Source organism: Phyllobates terribilis, unplaced genomic scaffold (genome assembly GCF_046119375.1).
Source record: "Phyllobates terribilis strain yellow unplaced genomic scaffold, ASM4611937v1 Scaffold_12__6_contigs__length_324123572, whole genome shotgun sequence".
Lineage (NCBI taxonomy): Eukaryota > Metazoa > Chordata > Amphibia > Anura > Dendrobatidae > Phyllobates > Phyllobates terribilis.
Window position 1 is genome coordinate 38,771,709 of NW_027362772.1, and position 19,515 is coordinate 38,791,223.

General features: G+C 48.9%; 1 protein-coding gene across 2 annotated transcripts in view; it reads right to left on the reverse strand.

Moving 5' to 3' along the window:
* LOC141172005 (sialic acid-binding Ig-like lectin 13) overlaps positions 1–19,515 on the reverse strand; it is a 157,054-nt gene that overhangs the window by 68,984 nt on the left and 68,555 nt on the right. For both annotated transcript variants that reach the window (XM_073655769.1, XM_073655768.1), the window contains exon 3: positions 15,013–15,369. In XM_073655769.1, the coding sequence (XP_073511870.1) occupies positions 15,013–15,369 (357 nt within the window). The remainder of the gene's footprint in view (positions 1–15,012; positions 15,370–19,515) is intronic.

The following is a 19,515-nucleotide window of genomic DNA, read 5'->3' on the forward strand; positions in this document are numbered from 1 at the left end:
GAGGCGTCTATAAGACACCCCCATTACTAACCCCATAGTCAAAGTTAAAAAAAACACAAACACCCAGAATAAAGTCCTTTAATTGAAATAAAGACACAATCCTTTATTGTTCTAAATTAAACCATACTTACCGTCACGCCCATTCCAGCTGAAGCCAACGATCTCCTGCAATAAAAGAAAAATAATAAAGCAACCTCATCCTTACCTTTCCATGGTTCCCACGACAGCTTCAGCTCTGCTACATCGAGATGACAGGCTGGACCGCAGCAGAACGCTGCCATCCAGCCTCTCATCCCGCAGACACTGAGAAGCGCAGGCTTACTTGCGCTGCTCAGCGTCTCTCTGTGACGACATCCAGATGAGCCGAGTTCATGTCCAATGAACTCGGCTCACCTCATGCACGTCACTGACAGCGTGGGAAAATTCTCCTGCACTCAGCGCTTCAGCGTGAGAATTCTCCCGCTGAAGCGCTGAGTGCAGGAGAATTCTCCCACGCTGTCAGTGACGTGCATAAGGTGAGCTCATGTCCAATGAACTCAGCTCACCTCCTGCACGTCACTGACAGCGTGGGAGAATTCTCCTGCACTCAGCGCTTCAGCGGGAGAATTCTCACGCTGAAGCGCTGAGTGCAGGAGAATTTTCCCACGCTGTCAGTGACGTGCATAAGGTGAGCTCATGTCCAATGAACTCAGCTCACCTCCTGCACGTCACTGACAGCGTGGGAGAATTCTCCTGCACTCAGCGCTTCAGTGTGAGAATTCTCCCACGCTGAAGCGGTGAGTGCAGGAGAATTTTCCCACGCTGTCAGTGACGTGCATGAGGTGAGCCGAGTTCATTGGACATTAACTCGGCTCATCTGGATGCCCTCACAGAGAGACACTGTGGAGCGCAAGTAAGCCTGCGCTTCTCAGTGTCTGCGGGATGAGAGGCTGGATGGCAGCGTTCTGCTGCGGTCCAGCCTGTCATCTCGATGTAGCAGAGCTGAAGCTGTCATGGGAACCATGGAAAGGTAAGGATGATGTTGCTTTATTATTTTTCTTTTATTTCAGGAGATCGTTGGCTTCAGCTGGAATGGGCGTGATGGTAAGTATGGTTTAATTTAGAACAATAAAGAATTGTGTGTTTATTTCAATTAAAGGACTTTTTTCTGGGTGTTGTGTTTTTTTTAAATACTTTACTAGAAATTCATGGTGGTCATGTCTAATATTGGCGTGACCCCATGAATTTCGGGCTTAGGGCCAGCTGATAATGCCAAGCTGGCCCTAACCCCTTTATTACCCAGTGAGCCACCGCATCAGGGCCCTGGATGAGTTGGGTACAGCGCCAGAAGATGGCGCTTCTATGAACGCGCCATTTTCCGGGGTGGCTGCGGACTGCAATTTGCAGCGGGGGTGGCCCAGAAAGCTTGGGCCTCCCTGCGCTGCGGATTCCAGCCCCCAGCTGCCTAGTTGTACCTGGCTGGACACAAAAACAGGGCGAAGCCCCACGTCAATTTTCTTTAAATTATTTCATGAAATAATTAAGAAAAAAAGGGCTTCCCTATATTGTTGTGTCCGGCCAGGTACAAATAGGCAGCTGGTGGTTGGGGGCAGCCCGTTCCTGCCTGCTGTACCTGGCTGGACACAAATATAGGGCGAAGCCCCACATCAATTTTTTTTTAATTATTTCATGAATTTCCTGAAATAATTTAAAAAAATTGAAGTGGGGCTTCGCACTATATTTGTGTCCAGCCAGGTACAGCAGGCAGGAACGGGCTGCCCCCATCCACCAGCTGCCTATTTGTACCTGGCCGGACACAACAATACAGGGAAGCCCTTTTTTTCTTAATTATTTCATGAAATAATTAAAAAAAATTGAAGTGGGGCTTCGCACTATATTTGTGTCCAGCCAGGTACAGCAGGCAGGAACGGGCTGCCCCCAACCACCAGCTGCCTATTTGTACCTGGCCGGACACAACAATATAGGGAAGCCCTTTTTTTCTTAATTATTTCATGAATTTCAAGAAATAATTAAAAAAAATTGAAGTGGGGCTTCGCACTATATTTGTGTCCAGCCAGGTACAGCAGGCAGGAACGGGCTGCCCCCATCCACCAGCTGCCTATTTGTACCTGGCCGGACACAACAATATAGGGAAGGCCTTTTTTTCTTAATTATTTCATGAATTTCATGAAATAATTAAAAAAAAAGTACGTGGGGCTTCGCCCTATTTTTGTGTCCAGCCAGGTACAACTAGGCAGCTGGGGGCTGGAATCTGCAGCGCAGGGAGGCCCAAGCTTTCTGGGCCCCCCCCCCGCTACAAATTGCAGTCCGCAGCCACCCCGGAAAATGGCGCGTTCATAGAAGCGCCATCTTCTGGCGCTGTACCCAACTCATCCAGGGCCCTGGTGCGGTGGCTCACTGGGTAATAAAGGGGTTAGGGCCAGCTTGGTATTATCAGCTGGCCCCAAGCCCAAAATTCATGGGGTCACGCCAGTATTAGACATGACCACCATGAATTTCTAGTAAAGTATTTAAAAAAAACACAACACCCAGAATAAAGTCCTTTAATTGAAATAAAGACACAATTCTTTATTGTTCTAAATTAAACCATACTTACCATCACACCCATTCCAGCTGAAGCCAACGATCTCCTGCAATAAAAGAAAAATAATAAAGCAACCTCATCCTTACCTTTCCATGGTTCCCACGACAGCTTCAGCTCTGCTACATCGAGATGACTGGCTGGACCGCAGCAGAACGCTGCCATCCAGTCTGTCATCCCGCAGACACTGAGAAGCGCAGGCATGCTTGCGCTCCTCACTGTCTCGCTGTGACGGCATCCAGATGAGCCGAGGTCATGTCCAATGAACTCGGCTCACCTCATGCACGTCACTGACAGCGTGGGAAAATTCTCACGCTGAAGTGCTGAGTGCAGGAGAATACTCCCACGCTGTCAGTGACGTGCATGAGATGAGCCGAGTTCATTGGACATGAACTCGGCTCATCTGGATGTCGTCACAGAGAGACGCTGAGCAGCGCAAGCAAGCCTGCGCTTCTCAGTGTCTGCGGGATGACAGGCTGGATGGCAGCGTTCTGCTGCGGTCCAGCCTGTCATCTCGATGTAGCAGAGCTGAAGCTGTCGTGGGAACCATGGAAAGGTAAGGATGAGGTTGCTTTATTATTTTTCTTTTATTGCAGGAGATCGTTGGCTTCAGCTGGAATGGGCGTGATGGTAAGTATGGTTTAATTTAGAACAATAAAGGATTGTGTCTTTATTTCAATTAAAGGACTTTATTCTGGGTGTTTGTGTTTTTTTTAACTTTGACTATGGGGTTAGTAATGGGGGTGTCTTATAGACGCCTCTCCATTACTAACCTGGGCTTGATGTCAGCTGGCATTATAAGCTGACATCAACCCCAACCCTATTACCCCCTGCCACCGCACCAGGGCAGCGTGGAAGAGCGAGGCTAAGTGCCAGAATTGGCGCATCCTATGAATGCGCCATTTCTGGGGCGGCTGACGGCTGGTGTTTCTAGCCTGGGAGGGGGCCAATATTCATGGCTCCCTTCCTGGGCTATTAATATCAGCCCCCAGCTGTCTGCCTAGCCTTTGCTAGCTATTAAATTAGGGGGGACCCACGTCATTTTTTTGGGGGGGTCCCCCATTTTAATAGCTAGTAAAGGCTATGTATTCAGCTGGAGGCTGATATTAGTAGCCTGGGAAGCTCCGTGGGTATTACCCCCTTCCCAGGCTTCAAACATCTGCCCCAGCCGTCTGCTTAACCGCCGCTAGAGCCTAAAATTAAGGGGAACCCCACGCCAATTTTTTTAATAATAAATCCTTTATTTTAATACTAAATGACAAGTACAGTAACCAACACTATCACTGTACTTCATATATATGTGACTGACATGTTTCTATCTATCTAATCTATGTGTGATGCTCTATCTTTCTGTTCTAAATTGTCGGGTACCGCTGCTGAATTGCCGGCCGGCTTTTTTAAAGAGACAGTGCATGAAAACACTATTATTTTTTTAAATAAATCCTTTACACTAAATGACAAGTACAGTAAGCAACACTGTCACTGTACTTCATATATATGTGACTGACATGTTTCTATCTATCTAATCTATGTGTGATGCTCTATTCTGTCTGTTATAAATTGTTGGGTACAGATGCTGAATTGCCGGCCGGCTTTTTTAAAGAGACGGTGCATGAAAACACTAATATTTTTTTTAATAAATCCTTTACACTAAATGACAAGTGCAGTAACCAACACTGTCACTGTGCTTCTTATATGTGTGACTGACATGTTTCTATCTATCTAATCTATGTGTGATGCTCTATTCCTTCTTGTCTAAATTGTCGGGTACCGGTGTATGCCGCTGCTGAATTTGCCGGCCGGCTTTTTTAAAGAGAGTGTCTTCTGAGCAGTTTGTCAGCTTTTGGACACCTTTGCAGGTGTTTTCTATGTGTTTCTATGTGTTTTTGTTTGCCTGCCATTGGTTTTAACGGTGTTCGACGGTGTTCTAAGGTGTTCGACGAACAGTTCGACGAACAGTTCCTCGAACATCCCGGTGTTCCACGAACCGAACCCGAACACTACGGGGGTGGCTCAACACTACTTGTAGTATTAATTCTATTGCAATTCTAATGGTATAACTATTTTGAGGCTACTTTGAATACTAGTACGGCAGTCACTGCTTATACTTCTTCCATAACTAACATACTACCCCTCTACTACAACTATTATGTGTACTTTACAACTACTACCACTACTATTACTACAACTTGTACTATGCTATGACTACAGTTACTACTACTGCTACTGCTACTACTATTTGCACTCTACTAACACTACAACCAATTACTACTACAATTGCTTTTGCACTGCTCTGATATTCATTACTATTACTACACCCTATATTACCACGACTACATGTACTTATGACTACTACTATTCCTACCACTATTACTACATGCACTCTACTACTACTACCACCAATACTACAACTACTACAAATACTGTTACTCCTACTACCACTACTACCACCAATACTACAACTACTACCAATACTGCTACTCCTACTCCCACTACCTCTGTTACTACTACTACCACAAATACTACAACTACTACTACCAATACTTTTACTCCTACTAATACTACCTCTATTACTATTACTACTACCAATACTTCTATTCCTACTAGCACTACACCTGTTACTGCTACTACTACTACCACAAACTTTACAACTACTACTATTACTACTACTTCTACTAGCACTACATGTTACTACTACTACTATTTCTACTCCTACTAGCACTACCCCTGTTACTACTACTACTACTACCACAAATAGTACAACTACTACTACTACCAATACTTCTACTCCTACTAGCACTACCTCTGCTGCTATTACTACTACTACCTCCAATACTACAGCTACTACTACCAATACTGCTATTCTTACTCCCACTACCTCTGCTACTACAGCTACTACTACCACCAATACTACAACTACTAATACCAATATTCTTACTCCTATTCACACTACCTCTGCTACTACTACTACCACCAATACAGCTATTCCTACTCCTACTCCCACTATCTCTGTTAATACTACCACCATCGATACTACAACTACCAATACTTCTGTAACATACCTGGCGGCGTCCTTGCATAGTGGTCCATCTCCCACTGTGCAAGAGCGCGCACTTGATCTCCAATCCAGAATGTCTCTCTGGCTTCCCTCCATGCTGTCTGTTTGCTTCTGTGTGCTGCTGCTTAAGGGCGGCGCCCGATCACTTCCTGCTTTTTGTACCTGCTGCAGGCACACCCCTTGTGCGTCCTCAGCCTATTGCTGTCTGTCACCTGGTATTTAACCCAGCTGCTCCAATTAACCCTTGCCTGAGCATTGTGTTTCATTTAGTGTGCTCTTGCACTCTGAATGTGCCAGGTCCCTTCTGTGTTCCCTTGTCTGCCTATCCTGGAGGCTGTATTTCCAGGCCTGTCTGAACACGCTCCTAGCCTGTTCCTCCCGCCCTCTAGGGGCTGCATTCCTAGACCCGCTCCTGTATCTAGTCTGTCCTGTCTGAACACGCTCCTAGCCTGTTCCTCCCGCCTTCTAGGGGCCGATTACCTAGACCCGCTCCTGTATCTTGTCTGTCCTGTCTGAACACGCTCCTAGCCTGTTCCTCCCGCCTTCTAGGGACTGCTACCTAGACCCGCTCCTGTATCTTGCTACTGTGTCTGTTCTTGTCTGTATACTCTTCTAGCCTGTTTCCCGTGTTTCTCTATGTCCGTACCTTTCCTTTTTCTGCGAGTCTGAACTCGTACCTAACTCCTGCTCGTTGTCACTGTACTTCCGTTTGTGAGTTTTTGGTCCACTCGCTACTTCACTGCAAGTACCCTGTGGGTATCTGGTTCTGCCTTTCCCTTCCTGTCTGTTCCATGTGTAAAGAGCCCTGTCCCCCCTGCTCTGCCTTTGCTCACCGCTCCGACGGTTCTAGCCTGCTCTGCCTTTGCTCACCGCTCCGGCGGTTCTAGCCTGCTCTGCCTTTGCTCACCGCTCCGGCGGTTCTAGCCTGCTCTGCCTTTGCTCACCGCTCCGGCGGTTCTAGCCTGCTCTGCCTTTGCTCACCGCTCCGGCGGTTCTAGCCTGCTCTGCCTTTGCTCACCGCTCCGGCGGTTGTAGCCTGCTCTAGCTTTGCTCACTGCTCCGGCTGTTGTAGCCTGCTATGCCTTTGCTCACCGCTCCGGCGGTTCTAGCCTGCTCTGCCTTTGCTCACCGCTTCGGCGGTTCCAGCCTGCTCTGCCTTTGCTCACCGCTCCGGCGATTCTAGCCTGCTCTGCCTTTGCTCACCGCTCCGGCGGTTGTAGCCTGCTCTGCCTTTGCTCACCGCTCCAGCGGTTGCAGCCTGCTCTGCCTTTGCGCACCACTCCGGCGGTTCTAGCCTGCTCTGTCTTTGCTCACCGCTCCGGCGGTTCTAGCCTGCTCTGCCTTTGCTCACCGCTCCGGCGGTTCTAGCCTGCTCTGCCTTTGCTCACCGCTCCGGCTGTTCTACCCTGCTTTGCCTTTGCTCACCGCTCCGGCGGTTCTAGCCTGCTCTGCCTTTGCTCACCGCTACGGCGGTTCTAGCCTGCTCTGCCTTTGCTCACCGCTACGGCGGTTCTAGCCTGCTCTGCCTTTGCTCACCGCTCTGGCGGTTCTAGCCTGCTCTGCCTTTGCTCACCGCTCTGGCGGTTCTAGCCTGCTCTGCCTTTGCTCACTGCTCCGGCGGTTCTAGCCTGCTCTGCCTTTGCTCACCGCTCTGGCGGTTCTAGCCTGCTCTGCCTTTGCTCACTGCTCCGGCGGTTCTAGCCTGCTCTGCTTTGCTCACCACTCCGGTGGTTCTAGCCTGCTCTGCCTTTGCTCACCGCTCCGGCGGTTCTAGCCTGCTCTGCCTTTGCTCACCGCTCCGGCGGTTCTAGCCTGCTCTGCCTTTGCTCACCTCTCCGGCGGTTCTAGCCTGCTCTGCCTTTGTTCACCGCTCCGGCGATTCTAGCCTGCTCTGCCTTTGCTCACCCCTCCGGCGGTTCTAGCCTGCTCTGCCTTTGCTCACCGCTCTGGCGGTTCTTGCCTGCTCTGCCTTTGCTCACCGCTCCGGCGGTTCTAGCCTGCTCTGCCTTTGCTCACCGCTCCGGCGGTTCTAGCCTGCTCTGCCTTTGCTCACCGGTCCGGCGGTTCTAGCCTGCTCTGCCTTTGCTCACCGCTCCGGCGGTTCTACCCTGCTCTGCCTTTGCTCACCGCTCCGGCGGTTCTAGCCTGCTCTGACTCCTTTGCTCACCGCTCCGGCGGTTCTAGCCTGCTCTGACTCCTTTGCTCACTGGTCCGGCAGTCTCGCTCTGCTCTGACTCCTTTGCTCACTGCTCCGGCGGTTCTAGCCTGCTCTGACTCCTTTGCTCACCGCTCCGGCGGTTCTAGCCTGCTCTGACTCCTTTGCTCACTGCTCCGGCGGTTCTAGCCTGCTCTGACTCCTTTGCTCACTGCTCCGGCAGTCTCGCTCTGCTCTGACTCCTTTGCTCACTGCTCCAGCAGTCTCGCTCTGCTCTGACTCCTTTGCTCACTGCTCCGGCAGTCTCGCTCTGCTCTGACTCCTTTGCTCACTGCTCCGGCAGTCTCGCTCTGCTCTGACTCCTTTGCTCACTGCTCCGGCAGTCTCGCTCTGCTCTGACTCCTTTGCTCACTGCTCCAGCAGTCTCGCTCTGCTCTGACTCCTTTGCTCACTGCTCCGGCAGTCTCGCTCTGCTCTGACTCCTTTGCTCACTGCTCCGGCAGTTTCGCTCTGCTCTGACTCCTTTGCTCACTGCTCCAGCAGTCTCGCTCTGCTCTGACTCCTTTGCTCACTGCTCCGGCAGTCTCGCTCTGCTCTGACTCCTTTGCTCACTGCTCCGGCAGTTTCGCTCTGCTCTGACTCCTTTGCTCACTGCTCCGGCAGTCTAGCTCTGCTCTGACTCCTTTGCTCACTGCTCCGGCAGTCTCGCTCTGCTCTGACTCCTTTGATCACTGCTCCGGCAGTCTCGCTCTGCTCTGACTCCTTTGCTCACTGCTCCGGCAGTCTCGCTCTGCTCTGACTCCTTTGCTCACTGCTCCGGCAGTCTCGCTCTGCTCTGACTCCTTTGCTCACTGCTCCGGCAGTCTCGCTCTGCTCTGACTCCTTTGCTCACTGCTCCGGCAGTCTCGCTCTGCTCTGACTCCTTTGCTCACTGCTCCGGCAGTCTCGCTCTGCTCTGACCCCTTTGCTCACTGCTCCGGCAGTCTCGCTCTGCTCTGACTCCTTTGCTCACTGCCCCGGCAGTCTCACTCTGCTCTGACTCCTTGCTCACTGCTCCGGCAGTCTCGCTCAGCTCTGACCCTTTGCTCACCGCTCCAGGCGGCCTTGTCCTGCTCTACTCTTGCTCACCGCTCCAGGCGGACTTGTCCTGCTCTACTCTTGCTCACCGCTGCAGGCGGCATTGTCCTGCTCTACTCTTGCTCACTGCTCCAGACGGCCTCGTCCTGCTCTACTCTTGCTCACCGCTCCAGGCGGTCTCGTCCTGCCCTGCTCTCGCTCACCTCTCTGGGCGGCCTCACTCTGCTGTGTTTGTCCGCCACATCTGTGGTTCTGTTCCTGAGTCCCAGTGTGTACTGGGTCCTATCCCGCCTGTGTTCCTACCTGCTAGTGCCTCCCTGTCTGCACTCTAGCCGTGCTTGCCTGTACCCCCCTGCCTTCATACCCGCCTGCCTGCATACCAGTCGTGCCTGTCTATTCCCACCAGTCTGTGTGCCGGCCTAACCAGTCTGTTCCTGTATTCCCCTGTGTGGGTCAACAGCCGTGTCCGGATTCTGTCCTGGAGTAGCACCTGGTCCCTCTGCTCGGTTCCTCCTTGGTGCACTGGCGTCATATGCCGTCGTGCGACCCTGGTCGGATCGGGTGAATACCTAGTTACGCCCCTCCAGGCATTCACTCTCCGGCACGGTCCAGTGGAATCACACGCACACGCCGCTCAGCCCGGGCGTGTGCATTACAGCATGCTCAGGCCATGGTTCCCGTTGAGCCCCACGGCTTCCGCTCTCTGAGACGTTTTCCAGCGAATACGTGCATTAAAAATAAATAAATAAAAAACTTTTTTCCCTTAGCCGAGTTCCAGGCGAATTACGCATTCGTCCAGATGGATCTTTCTGCACTCGTTCCTGTGGATCCGCCACGTTACTATGGGGATCCAAGACAGAGTCGTGCATTTGTGGAGCAATGCATGCTTCACTTCAAGTTCTACCCTCTAAGTTTTCCCACAGATCGGGCTAAGGTGGGATTCATGATGTCTTACCTAGCGGGTGATGCCTTGAATTGGATCACCCCCCTATGGGACGCACAGGATCCTATCGTCCTGGACATAATGGCCTTCCTGGTGGCCTTTCTAATGGTCTTCGATGATCCTAACCCAGAGGCTCCTGCTGAAGCTTCACTTCCCAATATCCCGGAGCAGCCCCGATGGGTAATGTGTGTGGGTAGCGCAATAGTCCTCCAGCCCAATGAGACTACTGCCCACCCAGAATACTCACAGGGTGACTACACTCTCCGTAATACTTCTCCCAACCTCAAGAGGCAGTCCAGACGTGCTAGACGTAGAGGCAAGCCGTCACGCCAGGGTCTGTCCTCCCTGAGACCTCCTGACCCCAACCTTGAAGTCCCTACTGAAGCTTCATCTCCCTGTATCCCAGAGAAGCACCAACGGGTAATGTGCGTGGGTAGTGCACCAGTTCTCCTGCCCGAAGAGACTGCTGCCCACCCAGAATCCACACCGGAGGACCCCCTGTTGCCTCCTGAATCCCCCGGGATACCACTTGATGACAATTGGAGAGAGACTTCCCTATACTCTGTACCTGATACCTCGCCCGCTTTGTCCAGTGAGTCCGACCTAGTGTTCTCCGAAGCAGAGGTTACCCCCGAGTCTCTACACTCCTCCAATCAGGCGGAGGATTTCCAGTTGTCTACTGAACCCTTCGGGGTGCTACCTGGTAGCGAATGGACAGAGACTCTCCTATACTCTGTACCTGATACCTTGCTCGCTTCGTCCAGTGAGTCCAACCTAGTCTTCTCCGAAGCAGAGGTTACCCCCGAGTCTCTACACCCCTCCGACCAGGCGGAGGACCTCCAGTTGTCTCCAGAACCCTTCGGGGTGCCACCTGGTGGTGAATGGACAGAGACTTTCCTATATCCTGGAGCTGATACCTCGCTCGCTTCGCCTAGTGAGTCTAACCTAGTGTACTCTGAAGCAGAGGTTATTCATGAGTCTCTACACCCCTCCGACCAGGCGGAGGACCTCCAGTTGTCTCCAGAACCCTTCGGGGTGCCACCTGGTGGTGAATGGACAGAGACTTTCCTATACTCGGCACCCGATACCTCGCCTGCTTCGTCCCATGAGTCCAACCTAGTGTACTCTGAAGCAGATGTTTTCCCCGAGCCTCTGCACTCTTCTGACCCGGCGGAGGACCTCCAGTTGGTTCCTGAATCCTCCGGGGTACCACCAGATAACAAAGAGACAGTGACTTTTCCTCACCCTGTACCTGATAACCCGTCTATTTCTTCCTGTGAGCTTGACAAGATGTACCTCGAAGCAGAGATTACCCCCAAGTCTCTGCTCCCCTCCAACCCGGTGGAGGACTTCCAGTTGTCTCCTGTACCCTCTGGGGTGCCACCTGAAAATATATGGAGAGAGACTTCCTTGTGTGCTGTTCCTGGTACTCCACCCATTTCATCTGTTGCTAAGGGTGGCTGGATGGGAGGTAGCATCCTAGCTACCCAGAGGAGACCAGTTTTTCCAGTGGACAGTGGAAGTGATCTCCTTGAAGTGAAGGATTGGCCCTCGAATTCCCTGCGGAACATTCTGGCAGGCCTGAAGAAGAGGGGGCGTAAGGGGGGGGGTACTGTAACATACCTGGCTGCGTCCTTGCATAGTGGTCCATCTACCACTGTGCAAGAGCGCGCACTTGATCTCCAATCCAGAATGTCTCTCTGGCTTCCCTCCATGCTGTCTGTTTGCTTCTGTGTGCTGCTGCTTAAGGGCGGCGCCCGATCACTTCCTGCTTTTTGTACCTGCTGCAGGCACACCCCTTGTGCGTCCTCAGCCTATTGCTGTCTGTCAACTGGTATTTAAACCAGCTGCTCCAATTAACCCTTGCCTGAGCATTGTGTTTCATTTAGTGTGCTCTTGCACTCTGAATGTGCCAGGTCCCTTCTGTGTTCTCTTGTCTGCCTATCCTGGAGGCTGTATTTCCAGGCCTGTCTGAACACGCTCCTAGCCTGTTCCTCCCGCCCTCTAGGGGCTGCATTCCTAGACCCGCTCCTGTATCTAGTCTGAACACGCTCCTAGCCTGTTCCTCCCGCCTTCTAGGGGCCGATTACATAGACCCGCTCCTGTATCTTGTCTGTCCTGTCTGATCACGCTCCTAGCCTGTTCCTCCCGCCTTCTAGGGGCTGCTACCTAGACCCGCTCCTGTATCTTGCTACTGTGTCTGTTCTTGTCTGTATACTCTTCTAGCCTGTTTCCCGTGTTTATCTATGTCCGTACCTTTCCTTTTTCTGCGAGTCTGAACTCGTACCTAACTCCTGCTCGTTGTCACTGTACTCCAGTTTGTGAGTTTGTGGTCCACTCGCTACTTCACTGCAAGTACCCTGTGGGTATCTGGTTCTGCCTTTCCCTTCCTGTCTGTTCCGTGTGTACAGAGCCCTGTCCCCCCTGCTCTGCCTTTGCTCACCGCTCCGGCGGTTCTAGCCTGCTCTGCCTTTCCTCACCGCTCCGGCGGTTCTAGCCTGCTCTGCCTTTGCTCACCGCTCCGGCGGTTCTAGCCTGCTCTGACTCCTTTGCTCACTGCTCCGGCAGTCTCGCTCTGCTCTGACTCCTTTGCTCACTGCTCCGGCAGTCTCGCTCTGCTCTGACTCCTTTGCTCACTGGTCCGGCAGTCTCGCTCTGCTCTGACTCCTTTGCTCACTGCTCCGGCAGTCTCGCTCTGCTCTGACTCCTTTGCTCACTGCTCCGGCAGTCTCGCTCTGCTCTGACTCCTTTGCTCACTGCCCCGGCAGTCTCACTCTGCTCTGACTCCTTGCTCACTGCTCCGGCAGTCTCGCTCAGCTCTGACCCTTTGCTCACCGCTCCAGGCGACCTTGTCCTGCTCTACTCTTGCTCACCGCTGCAGGTGGCTTTGTCCTGCTCTACTCTTGCTCATCGCTGCAGGCAGCATTGTCCTGCTCTACTCTTGCTCACCGCTCCAGGCGGCCTCGTCCTGCTCTACTCTTGCTCACCACTCCAGGTGATCTCGTTCTGCCCTGCTCTCGCTCACCTCTCTGGGCGGCCTCACTCTGCTGTGTTTGTCCGCCACATCTGTGGTTCTGTTCCTGAGTCCCAGTGTGTACTGGGTCCTATCCCGCCTGTGTTCCTACCTGCTAGTGCCTCCCTGTCTGCACTCTAACCGTGCTTGCCTGTACCCCCCTGCCTGCATACCCGCCAGCCTGCATACCAGTCGTGCCTGCCTATTCCCACCAGTCTGTGTGCCAGCCTAACCAATCTGTTCCTGTATTCCCCTGTGTGGGTCAACAGCCGTGTCCGGGGTCTGTCCTGGAGTAGCACCTGGTCCCTCTGCTCGGTTCCTCCTTGGTGCACTGGCGTCGTATGCCGTCGTGCGACCCTGGTCGGATCGGGTGAATACCTAGTTACGCCCCTCCAGGCATTCACTCTCCGGCACGGTCCAGTGGAATCACACGCACACGCCGCTCAGCCCGGGCGTGTGCATTACAACTTCCACTCCTACTTCTACTACCACTACTACTACCACCAATACTACAACTACTACTACCAATACTGCTACTCTTACTGCCACTACCTCTGCTACTACTACTACTACCACCAATACTACAACTACTACTACCAATACTCCTACTCCTACTCCCACTACCTCTGCTACTACAACTACTACTACTACCACCAATGCTAAAACTACTAACAATATTGCTACTCCTACTCCCATTAACTCTACTACTCCTACTCCCACTACCCTGCTACTACTACCACTACTACTATCAATACTGCTACTCTTGCTTCCAGAACCTCTGCTACTACAACTACTACTACCACCAATACTACAACTACTACTACCACTACTGCTACTCCTACTCCCACTAGCTCTGCTACTACTACCATCAATACTACATCTAGTATTACCAATACTTCTACTCCTACTCCTAATACCACCAATACTACAACTACTAACAATACTACTAACTCCCACTACCTCTACTACTCCAACTCCCTCTACCTTTGCTACTACTACCACTACTACCAATACTGCTACTACAAGTACCACTACCTCAGCTACTACTACTATTATAACTCCCACCACTATTACTACATGTACTACATGTACTTTACTACTAGCACTACTACTACCAATACTGTTACTTCCACTCCTATCATTATCCCCACTACTACTATACTATTATTACTCCTACCACTATATGCAGTTTACACCACACATATGTTACTATTGCTACAACAACTACTACTATTACAACCACCATTACTACTATCACTACTATTACTATTGTTGCTATCACTACTGCCAATGCCACAACTACTACAAGTACTACTCATGCTATAACTAGTACAACCATTACTACTTGCATTAGATGAGGAAAATCCACAGATGAAAAAACATATCCATTTTTAGTGTGTTTCCGGAGATCCACACATGACTGTGTCAATAAACATTTGTCCATAAAAAAATGCAAGTAACCTAATTTACCTAATAGATGTAGAAATACACCAACAACTCACCAAGTACTCATGGTGGGAATGTCTCCTTATTACCCCCCTACTACTACTGCATCTACTTCATGTATTCTGCTACTATCACTACTACTAATAATAATACTTATGATTCCTCACTAATATTATCAAGCAGCCTTACGCTCTTTTCTCACTTCTATTTAGAGGAACTGACAAACTGAATTTACGAGCCAAATTGATATTTTGCATAACTGATGCAAATGGAAGTAGAAGGACCCCATTGATTATTCCGGGGTCAGTCGAGGTTCTTTTTGGTGTTCGTTTTTTAGTGCAGAAGAAACAATTCGGCATACGGAGCTTTTTCTTCTGTTGGTGTCCATCATCATTTTCAACGCTTCTACGATGGACGTGAACAACGTAGATGTGATCATGACCCAAAATGAGAGTAATGCAGTTCTGCCACTTTCTCTGCTCAACTTCCAACTTCTTAATATTCTCCATAATATCTACAGTATATCACGCTGGTGGTAAATGAGTTGTATAAATGTCTGGCTCATCACATTTTGCATAAAGGGATTTCACCATGATATAATGTTTTACATGTGTCTATTACTTGGCCAATATCATTGGTTTTCCATAGGACTGCCGGGAAACCTAATTATAGGTGACTTTACAATACGCATAAGAAACAGATCAATTCACCTATGAATAATTATGATTCTTTCATTTACCTGTCACAGTCAGTTTCGGCTTAGTACATTTATAACTCCAGAGTTTCGATCCTTCAAATCGGAAATAATAACTGTTTTCATCACTTTTCTGAACATCGTTAATTAAAAAGGAACAGTTTTTATCGGTGATTTTTCCAGTAAAGAACATTTGTCTTGATGGGTCATCAGAAGAGGCCACAACCTCTTCTTTTGGTTTTTCTTTTTTCCATAATCCTTTGTTGAATGGCTCTACTTTTATATTACTGGCTACGGTAAATCTACATGGGATGTGAACGCAGAGTCCAACTTGTGCCGTCACTATAGGCGGTGCATGTACAATATAATCCTTATCTTCAACACAACGACAGCCCCCAATGTCTGTAGAGAAGAAAATACATATGATCAATTATCTACAATATAAAGGAAAGGGGAGTGTGAAGAAGTACAATCATTTTTTTATGTTTTAGAACCTGGTAGTGCTACCTGGCTTTGTCTAGTCTGACAGTGTCTGCGTGAATGCGTCTTATCTCCTACTTTTCCTATTAGGCTGGCCATCTAATGCACTTTTTCTACTATTTCTGTTGCCGGTTAGGAACAATGTACCAGTGCCAAGGAGAATATATATGTATAACAATCTGTTTAAATAGTGTTTATATGGAACAAATTCACTTACCTGCACTGGTCCCTTTGCAGCAGGGAATCTGCTCTGACATTATCGAAGGCAAGCCAGGAGCCTTCTGGTGTTATATAGTGAATACAAATACAAATGCAAAGCATTGTGGGAGTTTCCATGTGTATAAGGCTATGTGCGCACGATCAGTATTTGATTGGGTAAATTTCTGCCTCATTTCAAAAGGTTCTTCACCTCTTGGCATCAAAGACGCTGCACAGTTTTTGATGCAGTATGATGCGTTTTTTGTGATTTTTTTTTTTTTTTTTTACCAATGCATTGTATTGGAAAAACGTAGGCCAAAACACACAAAGAATGAACATGCTGCTTCTATTTCTGCACATGAAATTCAGTCAGGAAAAAACATGATCATGTGCACAGATTTATTTATTTTACTCACTTATATAGTGCCATTAATTCCACAGCGCTTTACAGACATTATCATTACTGATTGAGAACCCCATTGGGGTTCTCAATTTAAGTTCCCTATCAGTTTGTCTTTGGAGTGTGGGAGGAAACTCCTTGCAGATGTTGTCCTTGGTGGGATTCAAAACCAGGACCCCAGCAGTCCAAGGCTACAGTGCTAACCACCGTGTCACCACATATCTTGCAAAATGTCATGGGAAATCATGGGATAAGGTTTGCAATGCGTTTTTGGCCCAAAAATGCTCCAAAAACACACCGTGTGCACATAGATCACAATTAACAGTAATCAGTGTGGATAGCGGTGAGGTCTTGTTTTGGGATCATGGTAGATGGAGCTGTAGAAGCCTGATGTCAAAGGCTTATGTTGAACAAAATGTGGATTTTTACTTAATGTTACTTTCTTTTGTTGAAGAAAAGGACGACTTAAAATAAGCTGCTTTGGAATTTTTGCATCTATCAAAGATTGTCATTAGTGATGAGCGAGTATGTTTTGTTAACCCTTTCGCCGAGTATGCTCAGACGAGCACCGAGTAGTTACAGCTGCTCGGTGTTATGTTTGAATCACTCCCGTGTGCAAGATTTGCGACGGTTTGATAGCTTTAATACATGTGAGGAATGTGTAAGAAGCAGACATTCCTCACATGTATTAAAGCTGTCAAATAGTCGCAAATCATGCACACGGGAGTGATTCAAACATAACACCGAGCAGCTATAAGTACTCGGTGCTCGCCCGAGTATACTCGGCGAAAGGGTTAACAAAACATGCTCACTCATCACTAATTGTCATCTTTGAAAATCCCGTGCTTCACATATGGTGTCAGAAGTGAGATAATTTTTTTTAAGTATTGCTCCAAGTTCTCGCATGTAAAGCAAATATAAGGAGTCATGTACAAAACCTGTTCCTAGTGTATTAAAACAAAAGAAACTGGAACTGCTGCAAAAAAGCTCAAAGGTATGGAAAGTCAAGGTGCCAGACCTAAAGTTAAAGAAACAGCACAAGGAGATGATGACAGAGTTGTTGGTGCTGCAGAAGATCCAAGTGCTGCTGAGTAGTGATGGGCAAGCACTAAAATGCTCGGGTACTCATTGCTCGGGTTGAGCACATTGGAATACTCGGGTGTTCGACCCGAGCAACGAGTCCAATGTAAGTCTATGGGAAACTCGAGCATTTTTCAGGCGGCTCCCCCCGGCAGTCTGCAGAGGGCCTAAAAATTGCCTAAATTGATGGGAATAGTGCTCAAATGACAATGGAAAAGCATGGGGAAGACCCCTGGAAGCATTTCTGACTCCCAGATCACTGCTGTCAGCAACGTTGTCAGAGGTATTACGCCACTTTTACGGACTCTCAATAAAACATACAAAAACGAAACCAAAATGGATTTTCCTGGGAAATATGTTAAGGAACATCCTTTCCAGGGTAATGACTTGTATATAAGGCAAAATAAATAACGAAAAACAAAAATACTCCTCCACACCTTGGGCTATGTTCATATGTAGCGTTTTTGATGCTTTTTTGCACTTTTGTATTGCTTTCAACCGGGACAAATGCATTCACCGGGAAATGTCATTTTAACATTTTACAACCTTATCTGGCCATGTGGTGTGTGAGATATCATCAGACACATCCTGTTTCATTTATGAAGGAGGGACTCTGAAAGTCACAAAGCCTATTTTATAGGGCCATCAGGCGGCCTTTGCTATTCTTAGAGAGCCATCAGCCGGCTATGCTTTGCTGTTCCCATTACTAAAGAGTGGGTCTCCTATACTGTTACTGCGTATGCAGTGAGTGGCAGGGCTGCCCAAACTTTGGACGCACCCCAATACCCCTTTGAATAGACTTAGAGGAGGGCCGTCTGAAAAAAAAATGTTCCCATTATTAGGAAGTGGGTCTTCCTATGTTTTTGCCTATGCAATGAATTCAAGGGTTGCCAAAAATTTGGAGGCACTCCAATGCCCCTTGGAAGAGACGTGGAGGTCAGAGGGCCTCCTGAAAACAATGTTCCAATTATTAGGAAGTGGGTCTCCCATTGTGTTTGCCTATGCACTGAAAGCAAAGGTTGCCAAATATTTGGAGGCACTCCAATGCCCCATGAAAGAGACGTGAAGGTCAGAGGGCCTCCTGAAAACAATGCTCCCATTATTAGGAAGTGGGTCTCCCATTGTGTTTGCCTATGCAGTGAATGCAAGGGTTGCCAAAAATTGGCAGCCACTCTAATGCCCCTTGGAAGAGACGTAGAGGGCCTCATAAAAAAATGTTCCCATTATTAGGAAGTGGGTCTCCCATAGTGTTGGCCTATGCAGAGAATGCAAAGGCTGCCAAAAATTGGGAGGCACTCCAATGCACCTTGGAAAAGATATAGAGGGCCTCATGAAAAAATGTTCCCATTATTAGGAAGTGAGTCTCCCATAGTGTTGGCCTATGCAGTGAAATCAACAGTTGCCAAACATTTGGAGGCACTCCAATGCCCCTTGGAAGAGACGTGGAGGTCAGTGGGCCTCCTGAAAACAATGTTCTCATTATTAGGAAGTGGTCCTCGCATTGTGTTTGCCTATGCAGTGAATGCAAGGGTTGACAAAAATTTGGAGGCACTCCAATGCCCCTTGGAAGAGACGTGGAGGTCAGAGGGCCTCCTGAAAACAATGTTCCCATTATTAGGAAGTGGGTCTTCCCTTGTGTTTGCCTATGCAGTGAATGCAAGGGTTGACAAAAATTTGGAGGCACTCCAATGCCCCTTGGAAGAGACGTATAGGGCCTCATGAAAAAATGTTCCCATCATTAGGAAGTGGGTCTCCCATAGTGTTGGCCTATGCAGTGAATGTAAGGGCTGCCAAAAATTGGGAGGCACTCCAATGCCCCTTGGAAGACACGTAGAGGGCCTCATGAAAAAATGTTCCCATTATTAGAAATTGGGTCTCCCATAGTGTTGGCCTATGTAGTGAATGCAAGGGCTGCCAAAAATTGGGAGGCACTCCAATGCCCCTTGGAAGAGACGTAGATGGCCTCATGAAAAAATGTTACCATTATTAATAAGTTGGTCTCACATAGTGTTGGCCTATGCAGTGAATGTAAGGGCTGCCAAAAATTTGGAGGCACTCCAATGCCCCTTGGATGAGACATAGAGGGCTTCATGAAAAAATGTTCCCATTATTAGGAAGTGGATCTCCCATAGTGTTGGCCTATGCAGTGAATGTAAGGGCTGCCAAAAATTGGGAGGCACTCCAATGCCCCTTGGAAGAGACGTAGAGGGCCTCATGAAAATATGTTCCCATTATTAGAAATTGGGTCTCCCATAGTGTTGGCCTATGCAGTGAACGCAAGGGCTGCCAAAAATTTAGAGGCACTCCAATGCCCCTTGGAAGAGACGTGGAGGAGGGGCTCATAAAAAAATGTTCCCATTAGAAAAGAGCGGGTCTCCTATACTTGTAAT